At 37.1% G+C, this 17666-nt stretch overlaps 1 protein-coding gene across 3 annotated transcripts; it reads left to right on the top strand.

Annotated features, from left to right (window-relative positions):
• Window positions 1-1344: 1344 nt before the first annotated feature.
• LOC132862890 (uncharacterized) lies at window positions 1345-12146 on the top strand. 3 transcript variants are annotated; one of them, XM_060895244.1, is made up of 5 exons: window positions 1345-1417; window positions 2114-2187; window positions 5966-6247; window positions 6345-6386; window positions 6491-7629. In XM_060895244.1, exons 2-5 carry the CDS (start codon window positions 2124-2126, stop codon window positions 6697-6699), a joined length of 597 nt encoding a protein of 198 aa, XP_060751227.1. In that variant the 5' UTR covers window positions 1345-1417; window positions 2114-2123; the 3' UTR covers window positions 6700-7629. The 3 variants fall into 3 exon arrangements, with proteins under 3 accessions (XP_060751227.1, XP_060751216.1, XP_060751205.1); XM_060895233.1 differs by lacking the exons at window positions 2114-2187; window positions 5966-6247; window positions 6345-6386; window positions 6491-7629 and adding exons at window positions 10295-10368; window positions 10538-10831; window positions 10929-10970; window positions 11075-12146 and having other exon boundaries at window positions 1355-1417; XM_060895222.1 differs by lacking the exons at window positions 1345-1417; window positions 2114-2187; window positions 5966-6247; window positions 6345-6386; window positions 6491-7629 and adding exons at window positions 9493-9530; window positions 10295-10368; window positions 10538-10831; window positions 10929-10970; window positions 11075-12146.
• The last annotated feature ends 5520 nt before the right edge of the window (window positions 12147-17666 follow it).

The raw sequence follows: 17666 nt of genomic DNA on the forward strand, positions 1-17666 counted from the left end.
GTACAGCGCACTACCTCCCTCTTGTGGACCGTGAGGATGAGTAAATGAATATGAGGTGTGTATGATGGTATGTAATCTTCCTCCATATATGTTAGCTCTTTTAGATGGCACTCCGTAGGGCTTCATATAACAGCATTTTGCTGCGTTGGTATTTTGTGACACCTTATTAGTGGAACAAATTTCATCGTATTGCTTTAAAACAAAAAAATTCTTACAAACTTACACAGAAACAAACTGCACAGCTTTGTCCTGTTTTTCTTTATTTTGAAAATATTTTGGAAACACACACAAACTATATAAAAAAAACTATATTACGGATACCTTGCTTTCCTTGCCTTTCATACAGCAATAAAATATATATAATAAATATATAAATAAAATACTTCTCAGGTAATAAAATATATATACATATATACTAATTTAAAAAATATATATGTATAAACAAAAATAATAATTTGGGAGCCCGGGCGCCCCTAGTGGTGTGCGGCGCCCTTAGCATTTGCCTATTCTGCCTATGCGCAGGGCCGGCCCTGTTCACACTAAACCAGTGTGTCTCATATGTTCAGAAACCTTGGCACTTATTAAAAGTGGCAATGTGAAACGCCATTATGAGACAAAACATAAAGGTTTTGAACAAACATATCCACTCAAATCTGAAGACAGCGTCACTGAGACAGCTTTCCCAGGTCTGAGGAAAGTAGCCCTATACTGTACATCCTAACCATGTTTGGCTCTACATACAACTGCGAGGCAACTTTCTCTACAATGAACATAAAACTAAATATCGTTCCAGGCTCACTAATGAGCACCTCCACATGTGTATGAGAACGGCCCTACTCCATTCAAGCCCAGGTTTAACCCTAACCCAAGCCAAGCTAGAGCTCAGTTCTGTCACTGAGATATAAAAGGGAAAGTTAAGCACTTTATTTAAACACACAATGTTCACATTTTATTTATTTTGAAATGTAGCCCTACTTTTATTTATTTAATGAGAGAACGTTATACATATCTACAATCATACGTATGTTCAGTTCTATGTTACGTGACAATAAATATTGTCAAAAGGTTTATTGTACTGCATTTAGGTATTGATTGCTTGCAGATGTTGATACAACTACTAGGCTACTTAAATATATATATATATATCACATTAACTAGTTAGACATTATGATCTTCTGGACCTTTGCTTCAAGAAATTTTCTCTTACTGGACCTCTTTCAATTTTAGTTGAATACCTCTGCTGTGCGTGTTTACACTCACTTTCTATAACTGATTACACAAGCTTGGGGTGAGATTGTTATCTGCTACTAATTTAGAAAGTGAAAGTAGAGGAGTGGCCACACAGAGGACTTGGTGCACTGAATAGATTTAGTCATTGCTGAGTTCTCTCTCTATGAAGCAGCAACACTCACCATCGGTAAGTATCTGCATGATATGTGGGCTTCAGCTCCGTTGTTTTTTTTTGTTTGTTTTTTGTTTTTTTCATTTAATTTTTTCTTTTTTTTTCACATGATGCTCAGGGCGAAAAGGTGTATGATTAAAGGAAAACGGATCAAACTGATATATACAGAAATAAGCTTGCTCCAATATTACACTCAATTTAAATTTATTAAGATAAATTTATTTTTCAGTAGTTTATTAGTAACATTATTGTGCATTGTTTTACCTAAAAATGTTTTTTGGCATGTTTGGAGGCAGAGAAGAGAAAACTATAAAGGCATATGATTCTGTGATTAGCTTTTTATGTTCATATCAGAAATCACCTTATCATACTATTATATACTGATATTGTGCTGGCTATAAAGTTTTCTGTTTAAATCTTAAATGTTTAAATCTTTATGTTTAAATCTTAAAACCCAAATTCTGATCACAGGTAAAATTGCTGATTGTAATCATGTAAAGATTTTATGTTCAGGAACTCGGCTTAGTATCATATCCTGATGTTAAAGCGCAGAGTCAAAAATGAAACTAATCTGCTATACAAAGTCCAAATTACCCAAGCAAAGGACAGTGCATGAGTAAATACAGTCAAGCAAAATATAATTTGCATAAGGACGCTGTCACGAACTGGGTTGTTATCTGATTGAACACGTACTGTATTATGTTATTCTAGGAAGGAGGTCATGGCAATAACACGTCTTTTTTGCTGTGTGCTGATTCAAGTCTTGCTTATCACAGTCTATGGAGGTAAGTAGAAATGATACAAATTCTATAATTATAATAATTCTATAATAATATACAGATTAAAGTTTCTCTAGTGAGTCACATGCTTAAACACCAAATGTGGATAATGAGTGACATGGTACAGTCTGTGTGTTTGTGAAAATACATTTACATTTACATTTACAGCATTTGGCAGACGCCCTTATCCAGAGCGACGTACATAAGTGCTTAAATCTCTTACATTGAATACATTAATGCTGGATCACTAAGTTACATACTTAAGATACCATGAGTTTAAAACATTTGTTCAAAGTTACAATGAAAGTGTCAAAGGTGTGTTTTTTTTTTTTTTGTTTTTTTTTTTAAATGCAAAAGATAATGAAAGAAGTGCTAGTTGAAGTGTTTCCTGAATAAGTAGGTCTTCAACCGCCGCTTGAAAATAGCCAGTGACTCAGCTGTCCGGACCTCTAGGGGAAGTTCGTTCCACCACCTTGGTGCCAGTACAGAGAAGAGTCTTGTAGTATACTTGCCTCTTACCCTGAGAGATGGTGGAACCAGTCGAGCAGTGCTGGTAGATCGGAGGGTGCGGGGTGCAGTGCGAGGAGTGATGAGGGCTTTGAGGTAAGAGGGAGCTGGTCCATTTTTGGCTTTGTAGGCCAGCATCAGTGTTTTGAATCTGATGCGTGCAGCTACCGGAAGCCAGTGGAGGGATCGCAGCAGCGGGGTGGTATGAGAGAACTTTGGCAGGTTGAAAACAAGCCGGGCAGCTGCATTTTGGATCATTTGCAGAGGACGGATTGCGTTCATAGGTAGACCTGCCAGCAGTGCATTGCAGTAATCCAGTCTAGAAATGACAAGAGACTGAACAAGTACCTGAGCAGCCTGTGTGGACAGAAATGGTCGAATCCTTCTAATGTTGTAGAGAAGAAACCGACATGAGCGAGTCACATTAGCAACATGAGAGGAAAAGGACAGTTGATTGTCCATGGTTACCCCAAGGTTGCGAGCTGTGGCTGAAGGGGAGATCAGATCGTTGTGCAAGGATATAGCAAGATCATGACCTGGGGATGAATCACCTGGGATGAAGAGCAGCTCAGTTTTGCTAGGATTAAGCTTTAACTGATGAGCAGTCATCCATGATGAAATTTCTGCCAGACATGCAGAGATCCGGTCAGAAGCTGTGGCATCTGCGTGTGGGAAAGAGAAGATAAGTTGTGTATCATCAGCATAGCAGTGGTAAGAGAACCCATGTGAGGAAATAACTTCACCAAGAGAGTGAGTATACAGGGAGAAAAGAAGAGGACCAAGTACTGAGCCTTGTGGGACGCCAGTGGAGAGTCTGCGTGGAGCAGATGTCACTCCCCTCCATGTTACCTGATATGAGCGTCCTTCCAGGTAGGAAGCGAACCATTCCCAAGCTGATCCGCATATCCCAAGACTCCTGAGGGTGGCTAAGAGAGTCTTATGGTTGACCGTATCAAACGCTGCTGAAAGGTCAAGGAGGATAAGGACAGATGAGAGATTGGCTGATCTAGCAGCATGTAGTTTCTCAGAGACATCTAAAAGGGCTGTCTCTGTGGAATGAGCTGCTTTAAAGCCAGACTGGTTGGGGTCTTGGAGGTTGTTCTGTGAGAGATAGACAGACAGTTGATTAAAGACAATGCGTTCAAGAATTTTTGAAAGAAACGAGAGAAGTGATACCGGTCTGTAGTTACTGATGTCTGATGGATCCAGAGCAGGTTTCTTCAGGATGGGAATAACCCTTGCTCTCTTGAAGGTAGTTGGTACCTGACCAGATGCTATGGATCTATTGGTGATAGTTGTAATGAAGGGCAGAAGGTCTTGCGAGATGGTCTGCAGCAAAGTGGAAGGGAGTGGATCCAATGGGCAGGTGGTAGGATTGCAAGACTGGATGAGTTTTAGAATCTCTTCTGCTGTTACAGTTGAGAAATGTGACAACAAAGGTGTAGGGGAGTCCATACTCTGAGATGTAAGTGCAGTCGGGGCTGAAGTGAAGGTCCGGCAGATTTCCTCAATCTTCTCCTGGTAGAAAGAAGCAAAGTCTTCTGCAGTCAGGGAGGATGAAGAAGGTGGAGCCGGGGGGTTGAGCAGAGAAGAGATGATGTTGTGGAATTTCCGAGGGTCATGTGAGGAAGCTTCAAGCTTTTCCTTGTAGAAGGAAGTCTTGGCAGAAGTCACATCTGAGGAGAACTTGGCCATGAGTGTTCGGTAAGAATCAAGATCTGCATCAAGTTGTGATTTCTTCCACTTTCTCTCTGATGATCTTAGCTCTCTTCGATTGTTGCGCAGCACATCTGAAAGCCAAGGAGCAGAACAAGAAGTTTTCTTGGGTTTAGTGGACATAGGGCAGAGGAAGTCCATAGTTGAGGAAAGAGATGAGAGGAAAGTATCTGTGGCCGAGTCCAAGGGCAGTGAGGAAAAAGACTCAGGATCAGGAAGGGAAGAAAGAGTGCCAGAAGCTACAGAAGAAGGGGAGACAGAGTAAAGGTTGCGGCGGGTTAGAGCGAGGGGGTGAGAGGTAGTTTTAGGTAGGGTAGGGAGAGTGATGGTAAAGGATACCAGGTGATGATCAGAGACGTGTAGTGGGGTAGCAGTCACGTCTGTAGCTGGAGAAGGACGGGTGAAAACCAGGTCCAGCACATTGCCTCTTTTGTGTGTGGGGATGTAGCTGTTGAGTGTGAGTGTGAATGAGTCAAGAAGAGACAGGAGGGAAGAAGAATGTAGCTTGTCAGAGGGGAGGTTGAAGTCACCAAGCACTGTCAGGGGGGAGCTATCAGAAGGGAAAGCACTAAGCAGTGTGTCCATTTCTTCCAAGAAGTCACCTAGGGGACCAGGAGGGCGGTAAACAACAATGATAACAAGGTTAATTGGAGAGGTAACTGAAATGGCATGGAATTCAAAAGAGGAGATGGTTAAATGAGACAAGAGGAGAGGTGTAAAGCACCATTTCTTTGACAGCAATAAACCTGTACCACCACCCCTGCCTGTTTCTCGTGGTGAGTGAGAGAAAGCATAGGCAGAGGATAAAGCAGCTGGTGTAGCAGTGTTCTGTGGGGATATCCAGGTCTCTGTTAGCGCAAGAAAATCAAAGGAGTAATGGGAAGTTAAAGCAGAGATAAAATCAGCTTTTTTCACAGCAGACTGGCAATTCCAGAGCCCACCTACCACCACTGTTTGAGACTTACACAACAGAGGAGGGTAGATGAGGTTACTGGGATTGTGACCTCTGCTCTGTGGACGAGAGTGTCTGCGAGTGTAGGAATTGAGTACAGAGATGGGTTTAAGGCACATATTTGCAGTCAAGAGTGAGAATTAAGGTATGGTAGAATATAGCAAAACAGTATTAGACACAAAGTTTACAATGAGAGAGAGAGAGAGAGAGAGAGAGAGAGAGAGAGAGAGAGAGAGAGAGAGAGAGAGAGATACTTACAAACCGCTACAGACGCTAGCGTCTGTAGCGGAGAACCTTCAATTTAAATAGGTAAGCCCTGCCCCCAATTCACACCTTAAGGTAGACTGAAACTACTCCTGATTAATCAGCTGAGAGAACAACAAGGACCAACACTATAAAAATCAATGGTATAGAATATAACAATTCAAATCACACTACTCTAGAACAAAGTGAGTTAAGCAGATAGTATACAAAAGTCAGGAACCTACTTTACCAGAAGACAATATATTCAAATGAAGAGAGTTAAAGCACACATATTGACATATAGTTAAAGCACACATATTGACAAATAAGTGTAAAATATTACACTTTATTTCCTTTTTTCCACAGAAATTGAAGTAAACTGTCGAAATCAAACTGGGACTGTGGGAAAACCATTACATCTAATCTGCAATGTTAAATGTGATAAAAACAGCTCAACAACTGAGTATTATTGGAAAATACCAATTAAGAAATGCACTCAATGCGGTGTAGAGAAGAATGTTTCTAGTGGCATGATTCGTACATTTAATTATACAATTCAGAATGCTTCAAAGGATCACACCGGAAGTTTTACATTTTGGGTACAAATGAATACTGGATCTAAGAAAACAATATTCAATGTGAATATAGGTAATTATCCTTTGTTGCTACTTAACTTATTTACATATGAATGATTGCAGTGCATAGATTTTATATAATTTTATTCTTTTCTTAACGCCTGGTGCAGTTGATCCCACTACTGCTGATTCTGCAACCAAAGGAAATACAGGTATGCCATGCCCTTTACTTTCACTGTGTTGTTGACATATTTTATTTGTTGCAAAAGATGTGATTTGAGCTTTTAATTAAATAGCGTCCTTTGTCTTTTCACAGAGAAATTGCATAAAGACGAAGAAAACAATAGTTCAATTGAAACAATTAAAGAAAACAATCGTTCAAATGCAGTTGCCGCTGTTTTAGTGATCGTGGTGGTTCTTGCCATAATCATCATGCTGGCTCTTTATCGAAAAAGGAAAAACATTAATATGTCAATTACTGAACAATGCACTTGTCAAAATATCACAAATCAAGACCTAATATAATCATGATACATAGTTGTTGCTCAGAAAGGCAAGCTTTCATTTTGTGCCAGTCTCTGTCTCAGCAGAAGGACAGAAAATTAAGGTCAAAAAAAGGATGAAAATATCTAGTTGACGGGGAGGAATATAATCCCAGATATGTAGCAGAAGATTTTATTTTCTTTCTTTCTTTATGTATATCCTCATTTCTGGTTTCAGTGAAATTTTTGTTTTACTTATCACTCTGTGATGCTAAATTTCTGTGGTCTGTGATGTGGTAGCTAAGTTTTTAAGGTGCTAGACCACTGATTAGAAGGTTGTGAGTTCGAATCTCAGGTCCACAAAGCTGGCACTGCTAGGCCCCTGAGCAAGGCCCTTATTGTTCAGTTGTATACAATGTGATAAAAATGTAAGTTGCTCTGGATAAAGGTGTCTGCTAAATGGTATATTACATTAATATACTATATAATAATATATTATATTAACATCATTTACAGTACCTTCTCAGAAAAAGAAAGTTATCAATCTTATCATTGGTGGTATTATACCCTAATGAGCATTACTTATATTAACATTGATATAAATAAGTGCATATAATCCTCAAGGGCCTTACATGTACAATACTAACTTTTTCCTACAGATTGATGATAAAATGAAATTTTCTTATAATTATAGTAATAATAATAATAATAATAATAATAATAATAATAATAATAATTCAAATCTGAAATCTATTCATTTCTATATCAGATAAGTTTCTGATCACTGAGTGATCAGAAACTTATCTGATATAGAAATGAATAGATAAGTTTCTGATCACTGAGTGATGGGCAAATATCTTATAGACTGTGACTAAAATGAAATGATTTTACTGTTGTTGGCTCATTGGAACATTTGATACAGTACATAAGCTAAATAGATATGTTTTCCCCAAATAAACTATGATTGAACAGATCTGTTGGTATTTCTATTTCTTTATTTCTTTCAGGTACATAATGTGAAATATGTGTTCACTTAATGCTCACACACTGTAGAACTTCCACCAAATCTGTAATCTAGTCGGTCAAAATCAAGCAAATCAATTGAATTACCTGAAGGTTACTACAGTGAAACCCAATTGTTTTTTCAAGCTCAATGCTCTATAAATATTGAGCAGAAAGTCTCATCTTATGCAGAATAAGTGGCAATTTTGTGCTGTGTACAGAGCCTGAGATATTGTATATGTATATGTATAAGTATATGTTGTTTTTTTTTGTGACAGAAGTAAAACCTTTCATGATATTTCAACCATATTTCTGACCTTTCAAACGTTAATGTCTTTAACATCAAAACAGTCTATCACTTCTACACACAAACACACTTTTTGTTTGATGTAGTTACTGGATATCTTTTTACTACGTATCATGCTTTAAAATTAATAATGATATGAGTTAAGTAATGGTACAGCGCACTACCTCCCTCTTGTGGACCGTGAGGATGAGTAAATGAATATGAGGTGTGTATGATGGTATGTAATCTTCCTCCATATATGTTAGCTCTTTTAGATGGCACTCCGTAGGGCTTCATATTCCAGCATTTTGCTGCGTTGGTATTTTGTGACACCTTATTAGTGGAACAAATTTCATCATATTGCTTTAAAACAAAAAAATTCTTACAAACTTACACAGAAACAAACTGCACAGCTTTGTCCTGTTTTTCTTTATTTTGAAAATATTTTGGAAACACACACAAACTATATAAAAAAAACTATATTACGGATACCTTGCTTTCCTTGCCTTTCATACAGCAATAAAATATATATAAAAAATATATAAATAAAATACTTCTCAGGTAATAAAATATATATACATATATATTAATATAAAAAATATATATATATATATTAATAAAAATAATAATTTGGGCGCCTGGGCGCCCCTAGTGGTGGGCGGCGCCCTTAGCATTTGCCTATTCTGCCTATGCGCAGGGCCGGCCCTGTTCACACTAAACCAGTGTGTCTCATATGTTCAGAAACCGTGGCACTTATTAAAAGTGGCAATGTGAAACGCCATTATGAGACAAAACATAAAGGTTTTGAACAAACATATCCACTCAAATCTGAAGACAGCGTCACTGAGACAGCTTTCCCAGGTCTGAGGAAAGTAGCCCTATACTGTACATCCTAACCATGTTTGGCTCTACATACAACTGCGAGGCAACTTTCTCTACAATGAACATAAAACTAAATATCGTTCCAAGCTCACTAATGAGCACCTCCACATGTGTATGAGAACGGCCCTACTCCATTCAAGCCCAGGTTTAACCCTAACCCAAGCCAAGCTAGAGCTCAGTTCTGTCACTGAGATATAAAAGGGAAAGTTAAGCACTTTATTTAAACACACAATGTTCACATTTTATTTATTTTGAAATGTAGCCCTACTTTTATTTATTTAATGAGAGAACGTTATACATATCTACAATCATACGTATGTTCAGTTCTATGTTACGTGACAATAAATATTGTCAAAAGGTTTATTGTACTGCATTTAGGTATTGATTGCTTGCAGATGTTGATACAACTACTAGGCTACTTAAATATATATATATATATCACATTAACTAGTTAGACATTATGATCTTCTGGACCTTTGCTTCAAGAAATTTTCTCTTACTGGACCTCTTTCAATTTTAGTTGAATACCTCTGTTGTGCGTGTTTACACTCACTTTCTATAACTGATTACACAAGCTTGGGGTGAGATTGTTATCTGCTACTAATTTAGAAAGTGAAAGTAGAGGAGTGGCCACACAGAGGACTTGGTGCACTGAATAGATTTAGTCATTGCTGAGTTCTCTCTCTATGTAGCAGCAACACTCGGTAAGTATCTGCATGATTTGTGGGCTTCAGCTCCGTTTTTTTTTTTTTGTTTTTTGTTTTTTTCATTTAATTTTTTATTTTTTTTTCACATGATGCTCAGGGCGAAAAGGTGTATGATTAAAGGAAAACGGATCAAACTGATATATACAGAAATAAGCTTGCTCCAATATTACACTCAATTTAAATTTATTAAGATAAATTTATTTTTCAGTAGTTTATTAGTAGCATTATTGTGTATTGTTTTACCTAAAAATGTTTTTTGGCATGTTTGGAGGCAGAGAAGAGAAAAATATAAAGGCATATGATGTGCAGAAATTCTGCGATTAGCTTTTTATGTTCATATCAGAAATCACCTTATCATACTATTATATACTGATATTGTACTGGCTATAAAGTTTTCTTTTAATAATAGTTATATTAACAATAATAATTATAATAATTGCAATTATCTGCATTTATTTTTAGTGATGCTAATCAAAGAGATTAACATTTATAAATCTTAAAACCCAAATTCTGATCACAGGTAAAATTGCTGATTGTAATCATGTAAAGATTTTATGTTCAGGAACTCGGCTTAGTATCATATCCTGGTGTTAAAGCGCAGAGACAAAAATGAAACTAATCTGCTATACAAAGTCCAAATTACCCAAGCAAAGGAACAATGCATGAGTAAATACAGTCAAGCAAAATATAATTTGCATAGGGACGCTGTCACGAACTGGGTTGTTATCTGATTGAACACGTATTGTATTATGTTATTCTAGGAAGGAGGTCATGGCAATAACACGTCTTTTTCGCTGTGTGCTGATTCAAGTCCTGCTTATCAAAGTCTATGGAGGTCAGTAGAAATTATACTAATTCTATAATTATAATAATTCTATAATAATATACAGATTAAAGTTTCACTAGTGAGTCACATGCTTAAACACCAAATGTGGATAATGAGTGACATGGTACAGTCTGTGTGTTTGTGAAAATATTACACTTTATTTCCTTTTTTTCCACAGAAATTGAAATAAACTGTCGAAATCAAACTGGGACTGTTGGAAAACCATTACATCTAACCTGCAATGTTACATGTACTGAGGCTAGCTTAACAGACAACTGTTCATGGACACTAAATAACAGTGAGAAAAAATTCTACTGCAGTGAGGAGAATATGGCTGATAAGAATATGGATGCTAAAGTTCATAAATTTAATTGGACAATTCAGAATGCATCAAAGAATCACAGCGGAAAATGGACATTTGGGGTACAAATGAATACTGGATTTAAGAAAACAATATTCAATGTGAATATAGGTAATTATCATTTGTTGCTCCTTAACGTATTTACATATGAATGATTGCAGTGCATTTATTTTATATAATTTTATTATTTTCTCAATGCCTTGTACAGTTGATCCCCCTACTATTGATTCTGCAACCAATGTTACTTCAGGTATGCCATGCCCTTTACTTTCAATGTGTTGTTGACATATTTTATTTGTTGCAAAAGATGTGATTTGAGCTTTTAATTAAATGGTGTCCTTTGTCTTTTCACAGAGAAAATGGGTAGTGAAGAAGAAAACAAGGAATATCGTTCAAATACAATTGCTGCTCTTTTAGGGATCGTGTTTGTCCTCGCCATAATCATCATGCTGGCTCTCTATCGAAAAAGGAAGAACATTCATATGTCAGTTACTGAACAATGCGATTGTCAAAATATCACAGCTCAAGATATAAAACAACAAATCAACCTAATCTAATCATGATACATAGTTGTTGCTCAGAAAGATAAGCTTTCATTTTTATGCCAGTCTCTGTCTCAGAAGAAGGACAGAAAATTAAAAAGCAACAAAGGGATGAAAATATCTAGTTGACAAGGAGGAATATAATCCCAGATATGTAGAAGAAGATTTTGTTTTCTTTCTTTCTTTTTGTATGTCCTCATTTCTGGTTTCAGTGAAATATTTGTTTTACTTATCACTGTGTGATGCTAAATTTCTGTGGTCTGTGATGTGGTAGCTAAGTTTTTAAGGTGCAAGACCACTGATTAGAAGGTTGTGAGCTCGAATCTCAGGTCCAGAAAGCTGCCACTGCTGGGTCCCTGAGCAAGGCCCTTATTGTTCAGTTGTGATAAAATGTGATAAAAATGTAAGTTGCTCTGGATAAAGGTGTCTGCTAAATGGTGTAAATGTTTGTGAACTTCACTGATGTGAAATGATTCATTTTCTGATTTTGAGGAATGTTTAAAACATTGGATTGATTTTGACATTTCTATATATATATTTATATTAACATTGTTTACCTTCTCAGAAAAAGAAAGTTATCAATCTTATTACTGGTGGTATTATACCCTAATGAGCATTACTTACATTAACACAATTGTAAAGTGATATAAATAAGGGCATATAATCCTCAAGGGCCTTACATGTATAATACTAACTTTTTCCTACAGATTGATGATAAAATGAGATTTTCTTATAATAATAGTAACAACAATAATTATTCAAAGTGGTGCAGGACGCTGAATAACTTTCACATAGTATTTTGTGTGCTTTTGTATATTTTTGTATTCTTTTTATTGTAAATATGAATTATTTCCATCTAATAAATGTACAGATTTCACACTAAATTCTTGGGTGTTTATAATTCTATTGTGCAGAGAATTTGCACAGGGAATTACATGAACATTTATGCTGTTAGCATAGACAACAAACCATAAAATCAACGCAAGTTAACAAACGTATTCATGACCATTAGCTGGAACCATAAGCTGGAACTGAGCATACAAGCTTGTAGAAAATGTTCTTTAGTTTTTTACTTTTTCTTATTGATTGTAGACTTTTACAGAGGAAGCAGTTAAGAATCTTATACAAAACACAGCTTTAACAGTTTTCAAACAATAGATTTAAATCTAATTAAAATATACATTTTCAGGTGTGAATGATTACCTGAATGCAATTATTGTTCTGTTTCAGAGTTAGTGCTAACTAGTGGTAAATAACTGAACATCTAATGTTTATGATGCTGATATTAATGTCATGGCATCTGAAATTTGTTGCCTCTTGAAGTCACAAAAGTTGGCATATATTACCAAGAATTTGTTCACTCCACTTATAATCGACCTTTTTAAAATATATCGTATTGGGTTCTCTGAAATATTTATGATCTCTGAGAGTTTATTTCAATTCAATTCAATTCAAGTTTATTTGTATAGCGTTTTTTTTACAATTGACATCGTCTCAAAGCAGCATTACCGAACATAAACATAGAACAATTGGTAATTATAAAGAATGATATAAAGATTAATAGAATGCAAAATTCAAGATTAATATTAGATATATTTAAATGTGTTTGTATTTATCCCCATTGAGCAAGTCTGAGGTGACTCAGGTGACTGTGGGGAGGAAAAACTCCCTTGAATGGTAAAGGAAGAAACCTTGTTAGGAACAAAACTCAAACAAGGAAAACCTCATCCTCATATGAGTGATACTGGAGAGTGTGATTATAAATATACAGCCTAACTGAAAAAAGACCAAATGGAGTTGGAATCTCCTCTTTAGTATTGTAGATTCTAAGTCTCTGGAGCTGGTAGATCTCTAGATGCCTCAGGATTCTCACAGAGTCGGCCTCATCTCAGTGAAGGTCCAAAATCTTCATCGCACAAAGACAGTCGGAGCTGGTACAATTTCTGGATGCTTTGGGATGGGTAGAAAGAGAGAAGTAGTGAAGAGGAATGAACGTAGCTGCTGTTCATAATATTAGCAAGCACTAAATGATAATGTGCATTTGGTCAGATGTATTAGAGAACAATATTATGGGAAGTATTGTGTATATGCCTGACTAAAGAGATACCTTTTTAATCTACATTTAAACTGGGAAAGTGTGTCTGAGTCCTGAACACCATCAGGAAGATTATTCCAAAGTTTGGGAGCTAAATACGAAAACGCTCTACCGCCTTTAGTAGACAGATATTCTGGGAACTACCAGGAGTCCTGAGTTTTGTGATCTCAGAGAGCGTGAAGGATTGTAACGTGTTAGAAGACTAGTTAAATATTTAAACTAGCTAAACCAGTAAGAGCCTTGTACGCAAGTAGCAGCAATTTGTAATCAATTCTAAACTTAACAGGTAACCAGTGTAGAGATGATAAAATTGGGGTTATATGATCATATTTTCTTGTGCTGGTAAGAACTCTGGCATCTGCATTTTGGACAACTGTGGCCTATTTATTAAAGATGCAGGACAAAGATCTAGTAATGCATTATAATAGTCCAGTCTGGAGGTCATGAATGCATGAACTAGCTTCTCAGCATCAGATACAGACAGATGTTTCTCAGCTTGGTAATATTTATAAGGTGGAAAAAGGCTGTTTTTGTAATATGGGTGATATGATTTTCAAAAGACAAATTGCTGTCTAATATAACACCCAGGTCTTTCACTGTTGAGCTGGTAGTTACAGTACATCCATCTAAATGGAAGTTGAATTGTGAGAGTTTCTGTGTACTGGTTTTGGGCCGATAAGTAGCATTTCTGTCTTTTCGGAGTTTAACAAGAAAATTACAGCTCATCCAATCTTAAATCTCTTCAACTCACTCAGTCAATTTAGCTATTTCGTTTGTTTTTGATGAGATATACAACTGGGTATCATCAGCATAACAGTGGAAACTAATCCCATGCCTCCTAATCTGACTGAAACTCTTCAAAGATATTGTTCTTCTGTAGGAAGGAGCACAGATGAGCAGACACCTCTTGGTCATCTCTCATACCAAGGCTCCCATGATTGCTTAGTTTGGCTGGACAGCCAGCTCTTGGAGGAGTCCTGGATGTCCCGAGCTTCTTACCTTTAAGAAATATGGAGGCTACTGTGTTTTTGAGAAACTTCATTCATTACCTCACACATTCTAAATGTCTTTCAGTGTGACCATGGCCCTGGCTACCTCTCATCTTCATTTCAGGTCAGGAAGAGCCTCCACAGTTGACAGCAGGGCTGTTTAAATGTAATATCCCTTCACATTGGGGAAAAAATTATGTTATAAAAATGAAAAAAGGTCTGAGCATTGTAGTGGAAGTTGTTGAGAAAATAGCATACTGGTAGGCACAAGTAAAAAAAGTTCACAATTAATTTGTGCTGCTGCACAACAGGACCCAACTCTCCTTGTATAACATGAGAGAGGATGGGGGGGTCGATTATTCATTACATTGCGATTTTATAAGCATGATTCCAACACAGAATCTAAAGAAAGGAACACATCATCAATCATTGGCTACATTACAATGCCTGATCAGCTCTGAATCAGGATAACTTTACTAAGGTCAAGTGGTTTCTGAGCCTGAGTCTCACTCTCTCACCCCCAGCTCATTCTGATCATTTCTGATCCTGAACCGAGCCACTTGCAGTCACACGCACAAAGGGTCAGACCCTCACAAACAACTTTTTGTGAGGAAAGAATTTCCTTCACAGCAACTAAATAATATGCATATTATCTTCAGGCTACAATATGATTTTTTCAGTTGTTAAATACCAATAGGGTCATTCTAGAATACGTTCTGAATTGATAGGAAGAGAAAGCAAGTCTGCATGTGGATCAGAAGCCAACATTTGCCGCATGACCACGCTTTAACAAAGGACTCAAAGATAACTGCTGAAAAAAGGAGAATCCCCAGGACAAAGCCATTTATATCATTTTGAATGCTGAGATTTATCCATAAAAGTGATTTACTGGAAACATTTACAGTATGGGGATTTTTTTTTTTTTTTTAGATTTTTCATGTTATTTGTTATTTTAAACCTGATCTTGTAATCAGGTATCATCAATAGAGCTTCAGTAATCAAATTAAAATTAGTGAGTTAATTCAAATTCCAAAGTTTTTTCCCATGTTTTTATAGAATTTCTTTCCATCTGTGTTCCTGGAGTTTATGTAAATACATTTTTGAATAATTATTTATTTGCACTGGCAAATATCTGTAACTCATACAAATTAACTCACTGGGACCGATGAAATAAAATGTGAATAAAATAAAATAAATTATGGTTTTTAATTACACAAATTAAAATGAAAAGAAAAGTGTAAAGAAAAGACACTGCATATGCTTTAAATGTGTAAGTATTACACAAATTGACGTAAGCAGACAACTTTTTAAACAATTATTACAGTAATAGTGAAAGATCATAGAAAATTAGAAACTAAGCAAAAATGATGAAACAGAGAAGTAAAAGAGAGCAAAGAATGGGAAGAGGAATAATTAACAGACTGTGGGTAAAACATCTGAGGAGCAGCTGCATGAATCAGAATCAGAATCAGATTTAATGGCCAAGTGTGTTGACACACACAAGGAATTTGGTTTCAGCAGTTTGTGACTCTCAAAAGTACAGACATAAATAACATTATACTATACAAACTATACAAGACAATGCAGGCGATGAGATACAATATAGACAGAATGGGTATTAAATATGAATATAGAATATGAACGATCAGTTATGTACATAAAGTGTGGGAGTGCAAATAACAATATATAGCAGCAGTAGTGTGTAATATATACAGATGATGTGATGACTGACAGTCCTGATAATGCAGTACTTATGATAAGAAGCAGTGAATATAATTATAGTGAGTTGTTGATCAGGGTAATTGCCTGGGGAAAGAAACTGTTCCTGTGTCTGGCAGTTTTAGTAAGCAAAGTTCTGTAGCGCCTGCCAGAAGGGAGGAGCTGAAAAAGGTTATGACCAGGGTGCAAAATGTCAGTAGTGATTTTTCCTGCTCGGTTTCTGGTTCTTGTGTCATACAAGTCCTGGAGAGTGGGCAGGGGGGCGCCATTTATTTTTTCTGCTGTTTTTACTGTGCGTTGCAGTCTGTTTCTGTCCTGTTTTGTTGCTGCACCAAACCAGATGGTGATGGATGTGCACAGGACAGATTCAATGACTGCAGTGTAGAACAGCATCAACAGCTCCTGTGGCAGAACATACTTCCTTAATTGACATAGAAAGTACATCCTCTGCTGGGCCTTTTTCATGATGGAGTTTATGTTACACTCCCATTTCAGGTCTTGGGAAATGGTAGTGCCCAGAAACTTGAAGGCCTCCACTGATGACACCGGGCTGTTGGATATTGTGAGGGGGAGTAATGTTGAGGGGCAGTGTTGAAATCTGATTGGCCCCTGATTGGCCCCCGTTCCATCAATCGTCGATGAGAAGAGCAACCGGAGAATTTTTCACAATGATCACAGATGCAATTCCACCCCCAAACAATTGGCGGCACTCGAGCGTTTGAAAAAGGAATGACTGCCAAAATGTATTTGCACCGTACTGAATAAATTATTTTGCGTGCTTGAATGTACCCTGTACTTAGCCCCTGAATGTAACATGTGGCCCCTTAATGGCCCCTGTTACAGAAAAATCCTAGAACCACCACTGTTTAGGGGTCTTTCCTAAAGTCCACTATCATCTCCACAGTTTTGAGGGTGTTTAGCTCCAGACTGTTCTGACTGCAATTCCGGCACATCCCTGTAGAGCACCATAGCCCCAGCCTGTGGAGCACCATAGCACCAGCCGCTCCACCTCCTGCCGGTATGCAGACTCATCGCCATCTTGGATAACACTGATGAGTGTAGTATCATCTGCAAATTTCAGGAGCTTAACAGTTTGGTCACTTGAAGTGAATGGTCACTTGGTCAGTTTGGTCACTTGAATGGACCAGCTCCCTCTTACCTCAAAGCCCTCATAACTCCTCGCACTGCACCCCGCACCCTCCGATCTACCAGCACTGCTCGACTGGTTCCACCATCTCTCAGGGTAAGAGGCAAGTATACTACAAGACTCTTCTCTGTACTGGCACCAAGGTGGTGGAACGAACTTCCCCTAGAGGTCCGGACAGCTGAGTCACTGGCTATTTTCAAGCGGCGGTTGAAGACCTACTTATTCAGGAAACACTTCAACTAGCACTTCTTCATTATCTTTTGCATTTTTAAAAAAAAAAAAAAAAAAAACACCTTTGACACTTTCATTGTAACTTTGAACAAATGTTTTAAACTCATGGTATCTTAAGTATGTAACTTAGTGAGCCAGCATTAATGTATTCAATGTTAGAGATTTAAGCACTTATGTATGTCGCTCTGGATAAGGGCGTCTGCCAAATGCTGTAAATGTAAAT

Source organism: Tachysurus vachellii, chromosome 2 (genome assembly GCF_030014155.1).
Source record: "Tachysurus vachellii isolate PV-2020 chromosome 2, HZAU_Pvac_v1, whole genome shotgun sequence".
In the NCBI taxonomy this organism is placed as follows: Eukaryota; Metazoa; Chordata; class Actinopteri; order Siluriformes; family Bagridae; genus Tachysurus; species Tachysurus vachellii.